Source organism: Pteronotus mesoamericanus, unplaced genomic scaffold (genome assembly GCF_021234165.1).
Source record: "Pteronotus mesoamericanus isolate MK-2021 breed Mesoamerican mustached bat unplaced genomic scaffold, CSHL_Meso_final contig_84, whole genome shotgun sequence".
Classification (NCBI taxonomy): Eukaryota; Metazoa; Chordata; class Mammalia; order Chiroptera; family Mormoopidae; genus Pteronotus; species Pteronotus mesoamericanus.
Genome location: NW_026555267.1, coordinates 5,932,162 through 5,948,519, shown reverse-complemented (window position 1 = coordinate 5,948,519; position 16,358 = coordinate 5,932,162). Strand labels below are relative to the sequence as shown.

The following is a 16,358-nucleotide window of genomic DNA, read 5'->3' as shown; positions in this document are numbered from 1 at the left end:
TGACCAGGCCCGTGCTGATGGATAAATTGGATTTGGGGAGCCACCGAGAACCCTGCATTTTGGAATGACTTAGTTTCGCTGACAGGGAACCCAGGACAAGTCCACTCAACCCTGTGCCCTAGAGCTACGACCTGGGCTTCTTTTCCCCAAACTCTCCTAAAAGTCTAGAATGGAGAGAAAAACAACGCTAATCTTATTTTCACCGATAGAACTCCTCCTAGCAATCCTAAATTCATCAAAGGGCCCTACGCCCAGGAGTTAGGTTTCAAGCCAGTTAAAGAACTGAGGGTGGCTCTTTGGGTTGCCCTACGTCAGTCCCAGGGGCCACCACCAGGGAGGCATGTTCGAATTGTTATGTCCGTGACTCTGTGTTGACACAAATGCCCCTCTGTGCTTTCTGTAGGATGCACTGACTGGGAATGACACTGGCAACTCTTACCTTTACCCCAACTCTACTCTTAAAAAAAAAAAGCAAGCCTTGAACCGGAACCTATGTATGTTTGTTTGTTTTTAGCATTCAAAGTATTTGAAAATGGGTGGGGATGTGGTGGGGGAAGGCTGGGTGATAGAAAATGCAGGGACTTGCAGTGGAACGGTATACAGCCAACTGTGGCTCCCTAGAGCATGCTGCTGAGTATTTCCGACACCGGAGATGTGGTAGAAGCCTCCGGGCTCATCTCTGTGCGGGTGGGGCTGGGCAGGCCGGAGCGACCCCCAGGCGGTGGGCTCAAGCTGGCCCAGGGCTTTGCATCCACCAGGGCCTCGGGGTAGGGCTCCATGTAGATACGGTGCACGGAGGGCCTCGGGTCCTGGAGGATGCTCTTCTGCCGCTCCGGGAGGCTCACGGCATGGGTCAGGGCCAGGCTGCGGGGCCCGTGGGCGACAGACCCCAGCCGGTGTGCCTCCCCGGGATGCTGGGCCAGGTCGCAGGCTCTGGACAGGTGCTGTGTGTAAACGCCCTCGGACAGCGACACCGACTGCTGCGTCTCGCTGTGCATGCGCAGCCACCGGTGGTGACGGCTGAAGCCGCCGTAGTGCTGGTGTTTGGCCGGCTTCCGCTTTCCCAGGAATCCCAGCGGCGGCCGCGCCCCCGGCGCCATCTTGGCGTGGTTCTTGGGCACGAAGCCCGTGAGAGTCAGACCGTGCAGGAAGTCAGCGCAGGAGTGGTCTGGATCCGGCCCTGGAACGTGGCCCTGGGTGTCCTGGCCAGACCCCAAAGGAGACTTCATGTCGTGTACTTGCAGGACGTCGGGGGCGCTGCCGCTTAGGCCGCTTAGAGACTGCTGGGCGATGTCGTGTGATGACAGGTAGACCAGGTCCAGGTCTCGGGGGCTCAGGGCGTCACTGGAGTCGTAGTCACTGTCGGTGGGGAGGAAGACTTCCGAGCAGCCTTCTTCATCAGAGCAGGGCTGTGAATCTGCAAAGGCAAACTATGTTAGGAAAAAGAAAAACTCTTTGCTGAGAATACTTCCGGGGTGTAGAATCCACGTAGCTGAGAACACCCCCCACCTCCACCCTCGCCCCCCGTGCCTAGAAGGGCCCTGTGCTTCGTTTTATGGTTTGCTCTCATCTCTTGAAATTACTAATCAACTTTGAACAAGGGGTCCCACGTTTTCGCTTCACATGGTGCTCTCTCTGTAAGGTTTGTAGTGAATCTTGTTCTTAGCTTAAGGGAAAGAGAGGAGAGGAGCTCTGACAGATCCACTTGGACAGTGGCAGGAAAAGAACGTGTCTTCGTTGCCTACACACGTTTTTATTCTCCACTGGGCATGTGCGGAGAGGGTGAACCAGGAGACAGAACTGGATATTACTCATTTATTCCCTATTCTTCAGATACAGTTTTTGCGTTTGATTCAGTAGCGGGAATGGAAAATGGGAAGGAGGAAGCGGAGGCACTACGGTGGCTGAAGTCAGGGAAACCTGGTTTCAAATCCTAGCCATCCTCCCCACCTACTGCTCTGTGATCTTGGGAAAGTTACTTAGTCTCTTTGAGCTTTAGTTTCCTTATCTGTAACATAGGGATGTTAATAGAACTTACTAAGGGTGACTGTAAAAAAATATCAATTATGTGTATAAACACCACGTTGTTAGGTGTTTTTTTTAAAAAAAGACCAAAGAAGAAACAAAAAATAGTAAAATCAGAGGCAAAAACAAACCTCGAAGCCCATACTGTAATGGCTATAAGTGAACCACACGTTTAGTTCTTTAGACATTTGCAGTAATTACTTATATACTTTCCTCCAGTTAGGTTGTATATTTCTGTAGGGCAAGGACTGCCTTAAAATATTTTGAATTTCCCACAGAACTCAGCCCATAGTAGGAACTTGGTAAATATATGCTAATTTTGAAAACATGCAAGTGCTATTAAAAAATAGAAATTTCTAATCTACAAATCTGAGACAATACCAATAAAAAAGTCTCCATAAAGTTTAAAAATAGAATTTAGTAAATAGATTTTTTTTAAATTCATTTCGAAGAGAAGATTTTTGAAAATATCCAAACTTTTCCTTTTCTTTTTCGACACAACAGGGAACAGCCTGAATTACCAGATATCAAAACATACTATAGAGCTTTGTTAATTAAAACTTTGTACTATTGGTGTATAAATGTACAGATGGATCTGTGGAACAGGAAAAAAAGTCCAGAAACAGTCTTAATCCTGTATGATAATTTAAAATATGGTAAAGGTAACATTTCAAAGTAGGGAACTGAATAGATTATTCAGTATATAGTGTTAGGAAAATAGTTTATCCTTTTAGCAAAAATAATTAGAGAAAATTCTACCTTGTACCATATATCAAAATAAATTTACTATAGTTTATATACTTGTATAACAAGCAAACCCTACAAGTATTAGAAGACAATATATTTATAATGTTAGGGTGGGAAGGTCTTTCTAAGCAAGACAAACCCCAGAAGTCAGAAAAGAAGTGATTGCTGACTTTGACTACATTGAAGCTTAATGCTTTGTAAAACAATTGATACCATAAACAGATAAGTGATAGATTGGAAGAAAATAGTAATACTATGCATAACAAAAGGTTAATATCCAGAATATATAAAAACTCCTATAAATCAGTTAGAAGATAGTCCAGATGGGCAAAAAATAACTGACGCTTCAAAGAATAATACAAATGGCCAATAAACCTGAAGATGGTCAACCTAGATAGACTATAATTAGTAATTAGGAAAATGCAAATTGAACAACAGTGAGGCATTCCCTGCCCCGCCCCCTACTCCCCTCATGGCCGCCCCCGCCCCCATTAGATTTGCTGAAAATAAAAAGAGTGATGATCTCATGTGCTGGTGAGGGGGGAAATCAGGGACCTCATATAACGAGGGTGGGCATATAAACTGGTACAGCTCTTAGGATAGCAGTTAGGTAGAATATATTGAAATCGTGCATATTGTTTGTCCCAGCAAGTTCTTTTTTAGATATCTGTGTTTGAGAAATTGTCACTGTGTGTATACGGAAGCATTTACAAGTTGTGTACTGCAGTGTGATTTATAATAGTGAAAAACTGGAAATAACCTTGTGGCTGAGACTGCTGTGAAAGGAAGGCTTAGAGGCACAGAAGCATTAAGAAAAGAAAGATAGTTTACTTGCGAAGTTCTGCAGGGGAGTCCAAATTCAGGACTGGCTTTCTGATTTAAAAATACAACAGGTATTTAAAAAGTAAAAACCCACAGGGTTGCAGGATTATAGTTAGTCTGTTCATGGTAGAAAGTTAGACATGATTATCATAAGAATGTTGCAAACTTTAGGGAAAAATATTGTTTCGTTAGGGATTCAGTGATTTACACAAATGTGATTAGGGCTTCTTCTATTTTAGTGACTAGAAAGAGAAATACTACTTTTTTTTTTTTCTTATTTGTTTATTTCAGGGCCAGGGTGTGAAGTACTTGCCCCCAACCCCCTCTTTGTCCTGACTATAGAAGATAATGTGTGTGCTTGTTCATTGGCAGGGCAAGATTTTTGGTCTCTCCCTGCTGGCAGCCACCCAATGTTCACTATCCTTTTTTAGTTACAAAATCTTAGTTTGTTTGAGAGACCAGTGCACTCATATAAAATCACATTCTTTCAGCTTCCCTTGCAGCTCAGCATAGCCACAGAACTAAGTTTGGGCCAATGAGATAGAACTGAAAGTATTATATGAAACTTCTGGGAGGCTGCATAAAGGAAGTTGGCTTACTTGGCAGATAGGCCATTTTGTTTTTTCTCTTTCCTTCCAGTTACCTGTAACAAGACAGCTGAGCTCCTGAGGCAACTTTGGAAAAAGAAGTCTTGGGCTAAGATGGTGGAGCTGAAAAAATGGAGTATGGACCATGGACTACATATACCAACCCTGGACTACTTCTGGGCTTCTTTTATTTATTTATTAGATTTTATATATTTATTTTTAGAGGGGAAAGGAGGGAGGAAGAGAGGGAGAGAAACATGAATGTGTCAGAGAAACACCAATCAACAATTGGCTTCCTCTCACATGCCCCCAAATAGGGACCTCGCTAGCAACCCAGGCCTGTGCCCTCACTGGGACCCGGACTGGTGACCTTCTGGTGTGGGACACTGCCCAACCCTCTGAGCCATACCAGTTAGGGCTGGGCTCCTTTTTATAGGAGAGAAATAAATTATCTTGTGTTTATGATAGTCTTACATAACATGTATCCTGAATAAATTCTAACTGATAAAACCCTAAATGCCCATTATTAGCAAATGGTTTAAAAATTTGGGCACATCCATACTATGGGATGTTATCCAGCAGCTACAAAGAAGATCAATGCATTGTTGTTCTTTAAATAATGGCTACCAAAAAGGACTCCCTTTTATACTTTTTTTTGGTTCTACTAATCTATTCAAGGTTTCTTTCAGATGTAGCCTTTTTTTAGGAAGCATAACTCTACTGTCCCACAAGTATGCTCACTTGTCTGCACATCTGTAACACTTTTTGCTTCTATTATCCTTTGGCATTTAGCCTGTATTAGTTATCTTTTTTAGTGCAAATATAACATACTAGTTTCCTGGTTAGATCAGAACCCTCTTAGGGCAGACATTTGATTCATCCATGCTTTCAACAGTGGAGATTCTCTTGCTTGACCTCCTGTTCTAACAGAAACACCGTGCCGTGCTTGGTGCCTGAATAAATACAAAACCAATAAGAAATGATCTGTCTCTTGGGAGTTTCTGTTTCAATGGAGGTATAGGGGACATATGCATCTATGAGACTGTGGAAGAACATGCGCTTTCTAAGAGAAGTTTAGCAAATGTGTTGTAGGTTTATAGGAAAGAGATCTCATTTTATCGGGACAGCATTGATAAAATATGCTGTCATCTCTTATTTATTTTTCCCTCCATTCATACATCTCTATTCTTTATCTATATTAGTTTATTTCTTCATCCACTTTCAAAAAGTGATTTGAGGCAGCTTTTAATAATAAATGGGCAAATGATGATGAGGATTAGAAACCAGAGATGAAGAAGAAAAAACAAGTGGTCTTGTTTGACTATCACATGGGAATAAGAATAGAATTTTGGGAAAATGAGGCTACAAATGAAAGATGCCAGTGATTTCCTTCTTGGAAATTTATGCTAGAAAAATCAAGGCTTATTTTTATGAAGGAACTCATCCATGAATGTTCAAAGCAATTTTATTCATGTTAACCCCAAAGCTGGTAACTGCCTAAATGTCCTTCAGTGGATGAGTGATTAAACAAACTGAGGTATTGTACATTACACTATGGAATATTACTCACCAATAGAAGTAAAAAAATCCACTTATGTAACATTTATTAAGTAATTGTAGAGATGGAGAACAGATTAGTAGTAGCCAGGGTAGGGATGGGGGGATGGATAAGGCTATCTAGGGATAACGGAGTTAGGGAAGAAGACAGAAAGAGGTTTTTAACTTACTGGTAGGAAGAGAACGTGATGAAGGCTTGGGCTGGATGACTTAGATATTCTTAAAACGAGTTTTAGACACAACTTTTCCCAACTTTTAGTGGAAGAAATGGGCACTTCAAATGATGGGCTCAGAACTGTCCGTTTTTGATAATGGCAGGGAAAGGTGACGGGGTGATGAGGAAGAGAGGTTGGCTGAAGATTTGAAATTGGGCTGGAAATGAGATCCACACAAAGAACTGGTAATTGACTTTAGTTGAACTTCTCTATTTATCTACACTGTGTCTACTCAGTGGTCCACATGTATTCTTTCGTGTCCATGTTCTAGGCGTTTTATCCTATTTAATTCTTACAACAATTCCCATTTTGCAGATAAGACTACTGAAGCTTAGGCTTAATAAAATTTCCGAATGGCAAAATCGGAACTGCCACGCGGATTTGTCTCACTGCACAGAGCTGCTATATTGCCATACCCCATAGCATTTCTATGGCTTTCCATGGAAACTTCCTTAGGGCTGGCGCCTGGTTCGTCTAATCCACTTTGTTCAGTACCCACACAGAGTTATGTTATTTTAAGTTTTTAGTAAGGGCGTCTTGACATTGCTGCTGCTAGAGAATCATGTTAGGTCTTGTCTTAGTTTCCTGTGGCTGCTGTAACAAATTATCACACACTGGGTGGCTTAAAACAATAGAACCTGACTCTCTCGCAGCTGTGGAAGCCAGAGAGCTGAAGTCAGGGTGTCCGCAGGGCTGCACCGTGGTGGCTGGAGGGAAGATGCTTTCCTGACTCCACCAGCCTTGGTGGCATTCCTTGTGGCTGCATCAGGCCACACTCTGCATCGGTCTTCGCGTGGACCTTCTTTTGTTTCTTATAAGGACATTTGTCATTGGACTTAGGGCCCACCTGGATAATCCAGGACCTCATCTTAAGATCTTTAATTACATCTCCAAAGACCCTTTTTCCAAATAAGGTCATGTCATAGATTCCAAGGGTTAGGGTAGGAACATAGCTTTTTTGGGGGCTACCATTCATCCCACGGGAAGTCTGATATAAAAAAAAATAACTAGAAGCAACTGCTGAGGAGTTGGTGACACTTTTTTCCCCTATTTCCAGCCCATAGATTAAGCACTGTGAAAGAGCAGTTTGCACTTTGACCTCTCGTGACCACTTATTGTTTGCAGGAGACCAACGAGTAAATGAAAGTGTGCTCTAAAGGGCCGTCATTTCTAATACTTCAGTATCATCATATTTTAAGACTCAGTCTCTCAGGATGAGCCGATACCAATTTTCCCAGGTGGAGTTAGTTGTTCAGTTCTCTAGACTTTATAGCATTTTATTTATATCTCTGTTACTGCATTTATTAAGGTTTATTTCAAATTATTCATTTGCATGTTTATTTTTGTCAGTGAGCATGCACCATGTCTGATTCAGCTCTGCTGAGTAAATGTTGAAGTCAGTCAATGAAGGAATAGACTAGAGAAGGAGTTAAGCAAAGGGATATTCAGAATCTTTTGTATTTCCCAGTTCATCTAGTCTGAACTTGGACATATGAGCAGCATGTGAGGAACTCCTCCTAACTTGACTGTGGCTGAGTCATCATTGTATTATTAGCCTCTGGTGCTGTATCTGATAAATACAAAGCTCTCAGGAAACTATGTTGAATTGAGTTGTAACTGAAACAGATATTGAAAACTGGGAGTGTAACGTGGTAAAATTTGAGTGTGTTTTAGAAAACAATACTGAAAGCAGCCTGAAAAGATCTAATTTACTTAATTTATCATAGAAATCCTTGAAAACATCACCCAAATCATTTTGCTTTATATTTGACTTGGTGAGTCAGCCCAGTTATAGCAGAATGAACAATTGTCTTAAAGTTAGACAAACCTGGGCCGAAGTCCTGTCTTACTCCTTGCTGTGTATATGATCTAGAGAGCAAGTCACTTAGTCCCTCCGAACCTTTCTTCACCTGTAGCATATAGATAATCATGTGAGGATTAAATTAGTTTAATTAAAATACAAACCAGTAATCAGATAAACTTCAAGATTTTGCTGTGAGGATGCTCTTAATAATAAAAGAGAACAACAATCTCTTGTATGGTGTTTTGTGTTGGGGATGATCTAGTCCAGTACTGTATTTCTCAATCTAGATTTAACAGTGACTTAGTAAATGATGTAACTCCTTTACTGTATACCTCCAAGGAACAAGGGAAATAGGAGATAAATCAAGAGAAGAGCGAGGTTTGACTGTAGTAGCCCAGGAAGGAGATGAAATGGGCTTGGGTCTGGAGTGATAAATATTATCTTGTAGGTTCACGGACCCACACTTGGGAAACATCGCTCTAGTGGGAATCTAAATATTTGACTTCCACGGTGGTTGTATTGTTTATTATAACTTAGGGGAAGCTATTCCTTAGAGTGGGATACCCCCCCCGGAGCAAGCTGGGGCACTCTCCAGGATGCCAGCCAGGGCGCCGAGGAGAGTTTCCAGGGACTTAGGCCACTGCCACTCCCTCCCTTCCTGGAAAAGCGTGCAAAGTGCAGCTTCCATTCGCAGGTCCAGCCATATGCTCCATTAAGCATTGGAGGCGCCTTGCCCAGTTGTTATTTTAATAAACCTGGTTGTGCTCCTCAATTTCCCTTAGAGGGCCCACTGGGCAGGCTAGCACTGGTAGAACCTTGGTTTCCCTCCGATTGACCCAGGAGCTGTTTGATGGAAGTTCTGCCCATAGTATTAGTGCTGGCTTAGGAAGCTTGGCTTTCTTGCCATTGTAATGGGTGTTGCAACTCCTGGTTTCTGTGGATTAGGCCAACAACAGCAGAGTAGAGTCAATGTGGATTTTGAGGGCGTTATGGAGAGATGACATTTCAGGAAAGAATAATTGATTTAAAAGCTATTGCTTTTCTCTTAAAAGCAGGGGCATGGCAAGATAAAAAGAACGGAATAATAAGCAGTATTTGTTCAAAAAATACATCTTCACATCTTTAACGTATCTTTATCTATATTTGTATATTTTTGTTTTTCATTGAGTCTATTTCCACTTGCGTTTAAGTAGAACTTAAATAATTTGTACATAAAGAATTTTAATAAATCTCTCATCAGGCCCAGGGTAGACCTCAGGGGTTTGTTCACCTTCTAATTTTCCAAGAGGAATAACATCTTCAGATTTCTGTTGATTTTTCAAGCTGTTTATTTTATACCATAGTGTTCTTAACATCATCTGGGAGAAGGTTACCAGGAAGATTTACATTTGGAAGCTCGGGATAATCTTCAGATGCATCTGAAGGAAGCAATGCCCCTCTCCCCTCTGTCGACTCACCCATGTGTTACGAGGAGAAATAGCAGTATCGGAAAAAAAAATTACGGCTGCCTGTGGCCACTGTACCCACAGAAAAGGAGTGGGAAAGAAAATACCCATGTGATGGACCAAATCATTCCACCCCCTGCCTTGAGCTGCCTTTTCTAGGAGCCAACTTTTTCCCTTGGGTCCTTGGGAGATGCTTAATTTTAATTGACTCAGAGGAGTTCTACTTCATTTGAAAACCACAAAGAAATGGGAAGTAAGTTAAAGAGTTCCACTCCCCCACCCTTCCACCCCCCAAAACACACAAACAAATCCAAGGTACTCAACAGCCGTAAAACAGCATCTTGGGCTGGTACCAGATGCTAGGCTTGCGATAGGCTCTGTAATTCTGGCAGGTTCCTCAGAAGTTAGGTGAACCCTACCCACTCAGAGTGGAATTGTGTTGCACACTTTGCCCTTTGCCGTCGGGATGTTCCCCTAAATTAGATTTTCTCTTCTTCATAAATGGTTTCCAAACAAAAGTTGTCACATTAGCAGAGCTGACAGAGTATGCAGGAGCAGATTTCACTGCCCTGAAATGCTTTTGTTTTTGTGAGGGGATCTAGGCTAAATGTTTCTCCCAGCAGTCGACAGTTTCCTTGTCACTGGGTTCCATTTTTCATCTGCTGCCCTCCACGTCTTTGCTTTTCACAGCCCACGGAATCTTGGCTTCAGAGAAATAAATGGACCCCAGAGAGGGAGTTATATTTTAAGAAACAGAATGATGATCGCTCACATTTTAAGTTAATAATAAAATCTGAATGTAATTGGCCAGATCCTTCCAGCAGGGAGTGTGTGTAACCCATCATCTGGCCAACGTGAGAGTTGGGCACTCCCACGGCATACGAGAGGCCACCCCCATGCAGCCGCGGGAACCACCTATGGGCCGTGCAGGTGGAAGCAGAAGTGAAGAGTTATTTGTAGAATTATGTGAATTGTGGAATGGCAGAGGGCATATCTATCCTGCCTTTAAAAAAATGCCTTTTCAACCCTGTGCCTCTCAAGCTACTGCCCTCCCTCCCCCTTCTTTTTCACAGCCAAGGTTTGGAAACGCGGGTACCCTGACTGGTCCCACTCCTTTACCTCCCACTCACTTCCTGATCTACTTCTGTTTAGTTTCTTTCTCCTTCCTTTCATAAACTGCTACCATCAAGATTACTGATGGCTTCCTTGTTCAAAACAAAACAAAACAATAGAAGGTTTTCAGTTTCATTTAACCTCTGATCATCATTTGACATGCTTTCATTTCTGTGATACTGCTCTCTCTCTCTCTCTCTAATCTTCTTCCTCTGGTTGTTCCTTCTTAGTCTGAGATGTCTTGCTGTTCCTTCCATAGTCTCCTCTTCTTACTGCGCCTATTTTGTGTAGGGAATCCCAAGCATTTTTGTAGCTACATTATTCATATGTCAACAATTCTTAAATCTACATCAGTCTAGTTCTAGACCTCACGTATCCTGTTTTCTCCTGAATGTTTCTCTTTATGTGGAATGTCCCAAAACTAGCTCAAATTCAGCATGCCCAGCCACCTAAGCTTGTTTCTCCTCCTAACTTTTTTTTTTGTACATGGCATCATGATATCCTGAGGCAGTCAAGCCAGAAAACTTGGTATCCTCTCTGTTAATAACTTCCTTATTGATCTGCTTGCTTTCAGTAGTGTTCTCCTATACACATAATAGCAAGATTTGATTTTAAAGAATAATTTAGATTATATTAATCCTTAAAGTTTCCAATGGCTTTTCATCACAAGTAGGATAAAATCCAAACCTCTTACCATGGCCTTCCCTGATTTATCCCCTCCCTTTCTCTCTACTGTCTCTCTCACCTCTACCCCTTTGTTCACTCTGGTCCAATGGCTTTGGCCTTCTTTACATCCCTCACCCACCTTAGATCCATTTGCTGTTTTGTTGCTTACAACATTCCAACTCCAGACCTTTGCCTTATTGGCTCCTTTTTCTGTGGTTTGTTCAAATGTAACCATCACAGACAGGTCTCTGCTGATCATCCCAGCGAATTCAACATGCTCCCTGGCCACCCTGATTGCTGTTTTGTATTATACATTGGGATTTTCACTATCTGAAATTATCTTGTTTATGTTGTCATTGTTGGTCACTGTTTAGAATGTAAGCTCTATGGGAACAGACACTTTGTTTATTACTATATCCCTGTTACCTCAAAGAGTGCCTGGAACATGGTGGGTAACCAAAAAGATATTGTTTTAAGGGAAAGAAAAAAAGAACAATGTACTTGGATCCTGAGATCAGCCAGACTGCTTGCAGTTCCCTAAATTATAATATATAGCTGCACATTCTGCTTCCTCTGCCTATAATGCTCTCCTCTTTTCTCTTTTTCTGTTAAACTCCTGCTTATCCTTCAGTCCTTGACTTTGGCAGCTCCTTCAGGAAGCTCCCTTTGATCCTACGAGTGTAACGCCTCCAGCAGGCTCCATAGCACCGTGTACACATCCTTATCAGAGTACATATGCAATTGCCATGAAATTTCTTGTTAAGGCATTAGACTGACTTCTGCTCAGGATGGTGTTTTAGCCTAGTAGGTATCTGTAAAAATACACTTGAGAAACTCTACTTAAAGAATTCTTTTGTTGAATTATTTGGTAAATCATAGAATCCTTTGGTAATATAAATTAGCTATCTTTCAAGTTCTTCCACTTGCTCAGGGCTGCATTGTAGAGATTGAGTTTTTTTTAAACATAGGAGCATACAGAAACTTACTTACAGAAAAGGCTCATATCCCCCCTAAAGTTTTCTATAAGAAGAAGAATAACATTAAATACGATATTTATAATTTATTGTCTGTAATACGCCATGCATCTCTGATACAGATTGTCTTATTCACAAGTAACTTTTCAGGTGTAAATATCATTCTCATTTTACATATACGAAAACTGAGACTCATATATAGTAATCTGTTCATGCTCATATAACTAATAAAATAAAGCTGGGATTTGAATTCAGGCCTCTGGTTTTTAAGCCTAAGCTCTTTGTACTACACCATGCTGCCCCCTATGGGACAAGCCCACATTTCAGTACTGTTTATAAAAAATGCCAGTTATTATTGTAAAGTTTACAGAATTGGAACTCATAAGCTATAGCAGCAATTTTCAACTGGTAACAATTAGGTATTGCATGTTTTAAAAATTTTTGTGGCACACGGGTTGAAAATTGCTGAGCTATAGAATCAAGAACGATGCTTTCAGTGCTGTTATTTTAATTGACTTCAAAACTGGCACTAGTCCCAACATATCCTAGGCAACAACATTATATTCGACTTTCACTAGTATGCTTTGTCTCTGTTTATAAGCATAAAGGTGTTTTGTAGAAATTTGTGTCAACCAACCCATGTTTTTATGGTTAGCATTTGCCGTGTACATTCAAACTTGATTCCTAAGAATGGAGGTGACTTGCTAGATATCTCCTCCAGCTTGTCTATCATTTGTATCCTGCTCGTTGTATCCATGATGATACCAACTTACGTATGTGGCCTTGGGCTCCAGATTCTAGTTTATCCAAGGTTTCTCTCTTTTCTATCTCCTATCCCAGGACACTGGTGCCATGTGGGCGGAAAGTTTGCCCTGAACTTTCACTCATGTGGGATCTACTTCCTGCCTCATTCCTGTCTGCCTCATCCTTATTCTGTGTCCTTTTATATCTTGGAAGCTTGGGATAGAACAGGACTGAATCTTTCCTATTCCTACACAGAGTCGATCTAAGGTTACTGCCTTGGTTCCCTACCCCCTCCACAGCTCCAACTTTGTTCCCCCTATGCTTTTAGAGTGTTACCGCTGAGCAGTGTTTCCTACTGCTTGTTGGGACCAGTGCCTCAGTGCAAAAGAACATCATCACTGGACACAGGACCAAGAATCTGGTGATTGAAATGTATAACTTTAGATTGCATTGCTTACCACTAACTGCTTTTCTTCTGTGTGTCTCTGGGGATGGGGATGGGGATGGAAGACAGTCTATATGTGATGATGTCGAGCTGATCTTCTTTAGTTTCTGCTCATCTGAGGCATCTATCAGCTTCGTGATGGGTAAGCCGGAAATGGATTGTTTGTATCTTGCATACTGTAGAGCATCCATGATCCATCTCATTTCACGCCAAACTTCATCTATTTGCTTTGAAATCAAATGGTAAAAGACATTAAGTCATCAAACCAGTGTTAAAAAAGAGTAAGTTTCCCTGAGAGTCCAGGATGATACGTTTTCTACCGTGTTGGTTTTGAATAAGAGTAAAATATTTTTCACATAGGTTTAAGTCAGAAAACACAACTTCTTTATAATTACTTGTGTCTTGCACACCTGAGAGGCTATATCATTTAGTACAAATAGCAGAAAAACTGGATTACAGCTGGGATCCACCACTTATAAGCTCTATAGTAACCTTTGGTAAGTCACCTGACCCCTTTGAGCCTTCGTCACTTTATTTGTGAAATGTGAACAAAAATATCTCCCCTTTTATACCTCACAAGACTGCTATGATGATTGGGTGAAATGATGAATTTGAAAGTGTTTTGTAAAAACTACAGGGTGCATTTCGCACACATATGAAGTGTTATTAATTCTCAGCATATAATGAAATATTCCTCATTAGGATATTATGGGGAAGGCATATGATAATGTCTGAACTTCAGAAAATGTACTTGAGGAAAAAATGTAGTGTTAGTTCCATGTGAACTAGAAAAACAAAACATTACTGGAATATTTTGCTAAGCAAAGGTTATTGGACCTATTTTAATAGAAAATAAATAACTTTATATATTAATCTTATTGCTTTCTTACAAATAAAATAAGTTCTTCTAAAGTACAAAATAACTTAAACAGTTTATTCTTGAGTGATTTAAATATCCTTACTTTTTTAAAGTAGTCCATTTTAGACGGTTACCATTTTGATTTCTGGGTTACCAAGGTGATTTTAACATTTTCATTATGAAGTATGATAGTCATTTCCCTAAGGCCTATTAATATAGAAGTCACTCATATTTTTGTGTCTACCTCTGTAGATGATAGGTATTCTCCCAGATCTTAATAGACAGTGGCCATGAACTTTCTGGTTACTCTGACTTTCCCCAAGGAGGGGCTGTTTGTAACTCATTTTTTCATGGGGCCCTGGAGCTGGTGATAGGCTTTGTACCTCATTGTATTGGGTGCCTTGGGCAAGCCACTAATTTCTTCAGGCACATTTACTCTATTGCAAAAAGAGAGGTTGTACTAGATGATGTCTCAGGTCCTTTCAAACTCTGACACCTTATGATTTATTTCTGAAGAACCACTGGAAAGTTGGTGTTACTCAGCTTTCAGATAGAACATGTTCATTGTGTGAAGACTGCAAGGTTAAGATCTCTCTGACTGGAGAAGTGTAAAAGATAAGAGACTTTCCAGTGTTAAGCTCATTTTCAAAATTCCTTCTAAGGGCCTTCATCTGTACTTAAAGAACACTTTTCAAAGAATGTCTACAAACCTGGTCTCCTAACAGAGCAGTCTGAAACTGTGACAGTTGGCCACGTTCGGGGTGACAGGCGAGCTGGAATGAACCAGTGAATGGCACCGCATGGTCGATAGCCATTTTCCCTTGCTTTCTAGGTCTGTCCTGTCCTGGAGTGACAGGGCTTGGCAGAGTATTTAGGGCTGGGAATGAAAGCAACAGTTTGAGGTTCACGCTCTGTTAGGCAGTGAGTTGGGCAAGAGGCTCAGCGGTGGGCAGGCCCAGGAGGAGGTGTAAAGGGAGAACTCTGAATGAAGTTTAGCTAGAGAGGGAATCCCGGGCAAGACTCAGGCCCGTGTTCTTGATGGGGTTCTTGCTGTCTCATCTGGCTTTCATTGGTTCTACCTTGTATAACATACTCTTGTCTTGGGGTTATTTTAAAAGCACTATGTGACTGTGGCAGCTTTTAGAAGGTCTGCCAAGGCAGGGACTGTGCTGTTGTATTTTTCACTCTTGGCTGTGCAAAGTAGGTACTCAGTAAACGATTGCTCAGTGAATGAATGAATGAGTGCATGCATGAAATTAGTGGTTACTTAAAGATCTCTACCCTCAAATAGAGTTGTTATGACGATTAAGTAAGACAATGTAGATGAGTACACTTTATAAATGGTACATTGTTATAAAATTTTTAGTTGTTACAATGACAATCATAATTATTGTAGTGGGCTGGAGGTGGCCTCCCAAAGGATATGAGGGGGGACCCAAAATGGTCCTGGAATTATGTTCTGGAGTACAGCCTTGTAGTACAGGCTTTCTCCACTAGGTGAGAGTTCTAGGAACCCATCTGTATCAGTGTACCAGCTGGTGTTGTTGTGAGAGGCTGTGTTCGGCTTCAGTGAATTTTTTTTGAGGGCTCTTTCAGCGTGTTTGCCCATTTCATGATGGATGATTTAGGAATGCATCTGTCCACACCATGATGAGTGTTCAGCAGTTTTTGACCAACAATGGCATGACCCCTGTGCCCCATCCTCCCTATTTACCTCATCTCACCCTAAGCTACTTTTTTTTTTTGTTTCCCCAGATGAAAAAATTCCTCAAAGGAAAATATTTTATCAATGTGGAAGAGGTGAAACAAAAAGTGGCAGAAGCATTAAGAGGCATCAAAATTGATGAATTCAGAAACTGTTTTGAGCGGTGGAAAAACATCTTGATAGGTGTATTGCATCCAATGGAGAGCACTTTGAAGGTGACTGAAGCTTAACCATGTAAGAATAAATACACAATTTTTTATAAATAAATTCCATTTTTGAATTTATTTATAAAAATATATAAATATTGTGGGGTTCTCCCATCGTATGTCCATGTCCTAATCCCTGGAATTTGTGAATATGACATTATATGATAAAAAGTAAATATTACCTTATATGACAAAAGATGTGATTAAGTGAAGGATTTTGAGTGGAGGAGTTTGTAGTGGATTACCTGGGTAAATCCTAATTCCAATGATAAATGTCTTCATAAAGACATTCTCCTAAGAGTGAGGCAGAGGGAGATTTGGCAGAAGGAAGAGGAGGAGGCATTGTGGCCAAGGAAGCAGAGACTGAAGTGACGTGGCCACAAGTGAAGAGGCTGGAAGAAGCACAGTCTCCTGTAGAGCCTCCAGAGGGAGCGTGGCCCTCCC

The 16,358-nt window shown here is 41.2% G+C and overlaps 1 protein-coding gene across 1 annotated transcript in view; it reads right to left on the bottom strand.

Annotated features, from left to right (window-relative positions):
* Positions 1-617: 617 nt before the first annotated feature.
* The window catches only part of ANKFN1 (ankyrin repeat and fibronectin type III domain containing 1), a 131,448-nt gene continuing 115,707 nt past the window's right edge, over positions 618-16,358 (bottom strand). Inside the window, exons 16-17 of the mRNA XM_054585534.1 lie at positions 13,158-13,371; positions 618-1,417 (exon numbers count right to left, since the gene is read on the bottom strand). Coding sequence (XP_054441509.1) covers positions 618-1,417; positions 13,158-13,371 — 1,014 coding nt within the window. The remainder of the gene's footprint in view (positions 1,418-13,157; positions 13,372-16,358) is intronic.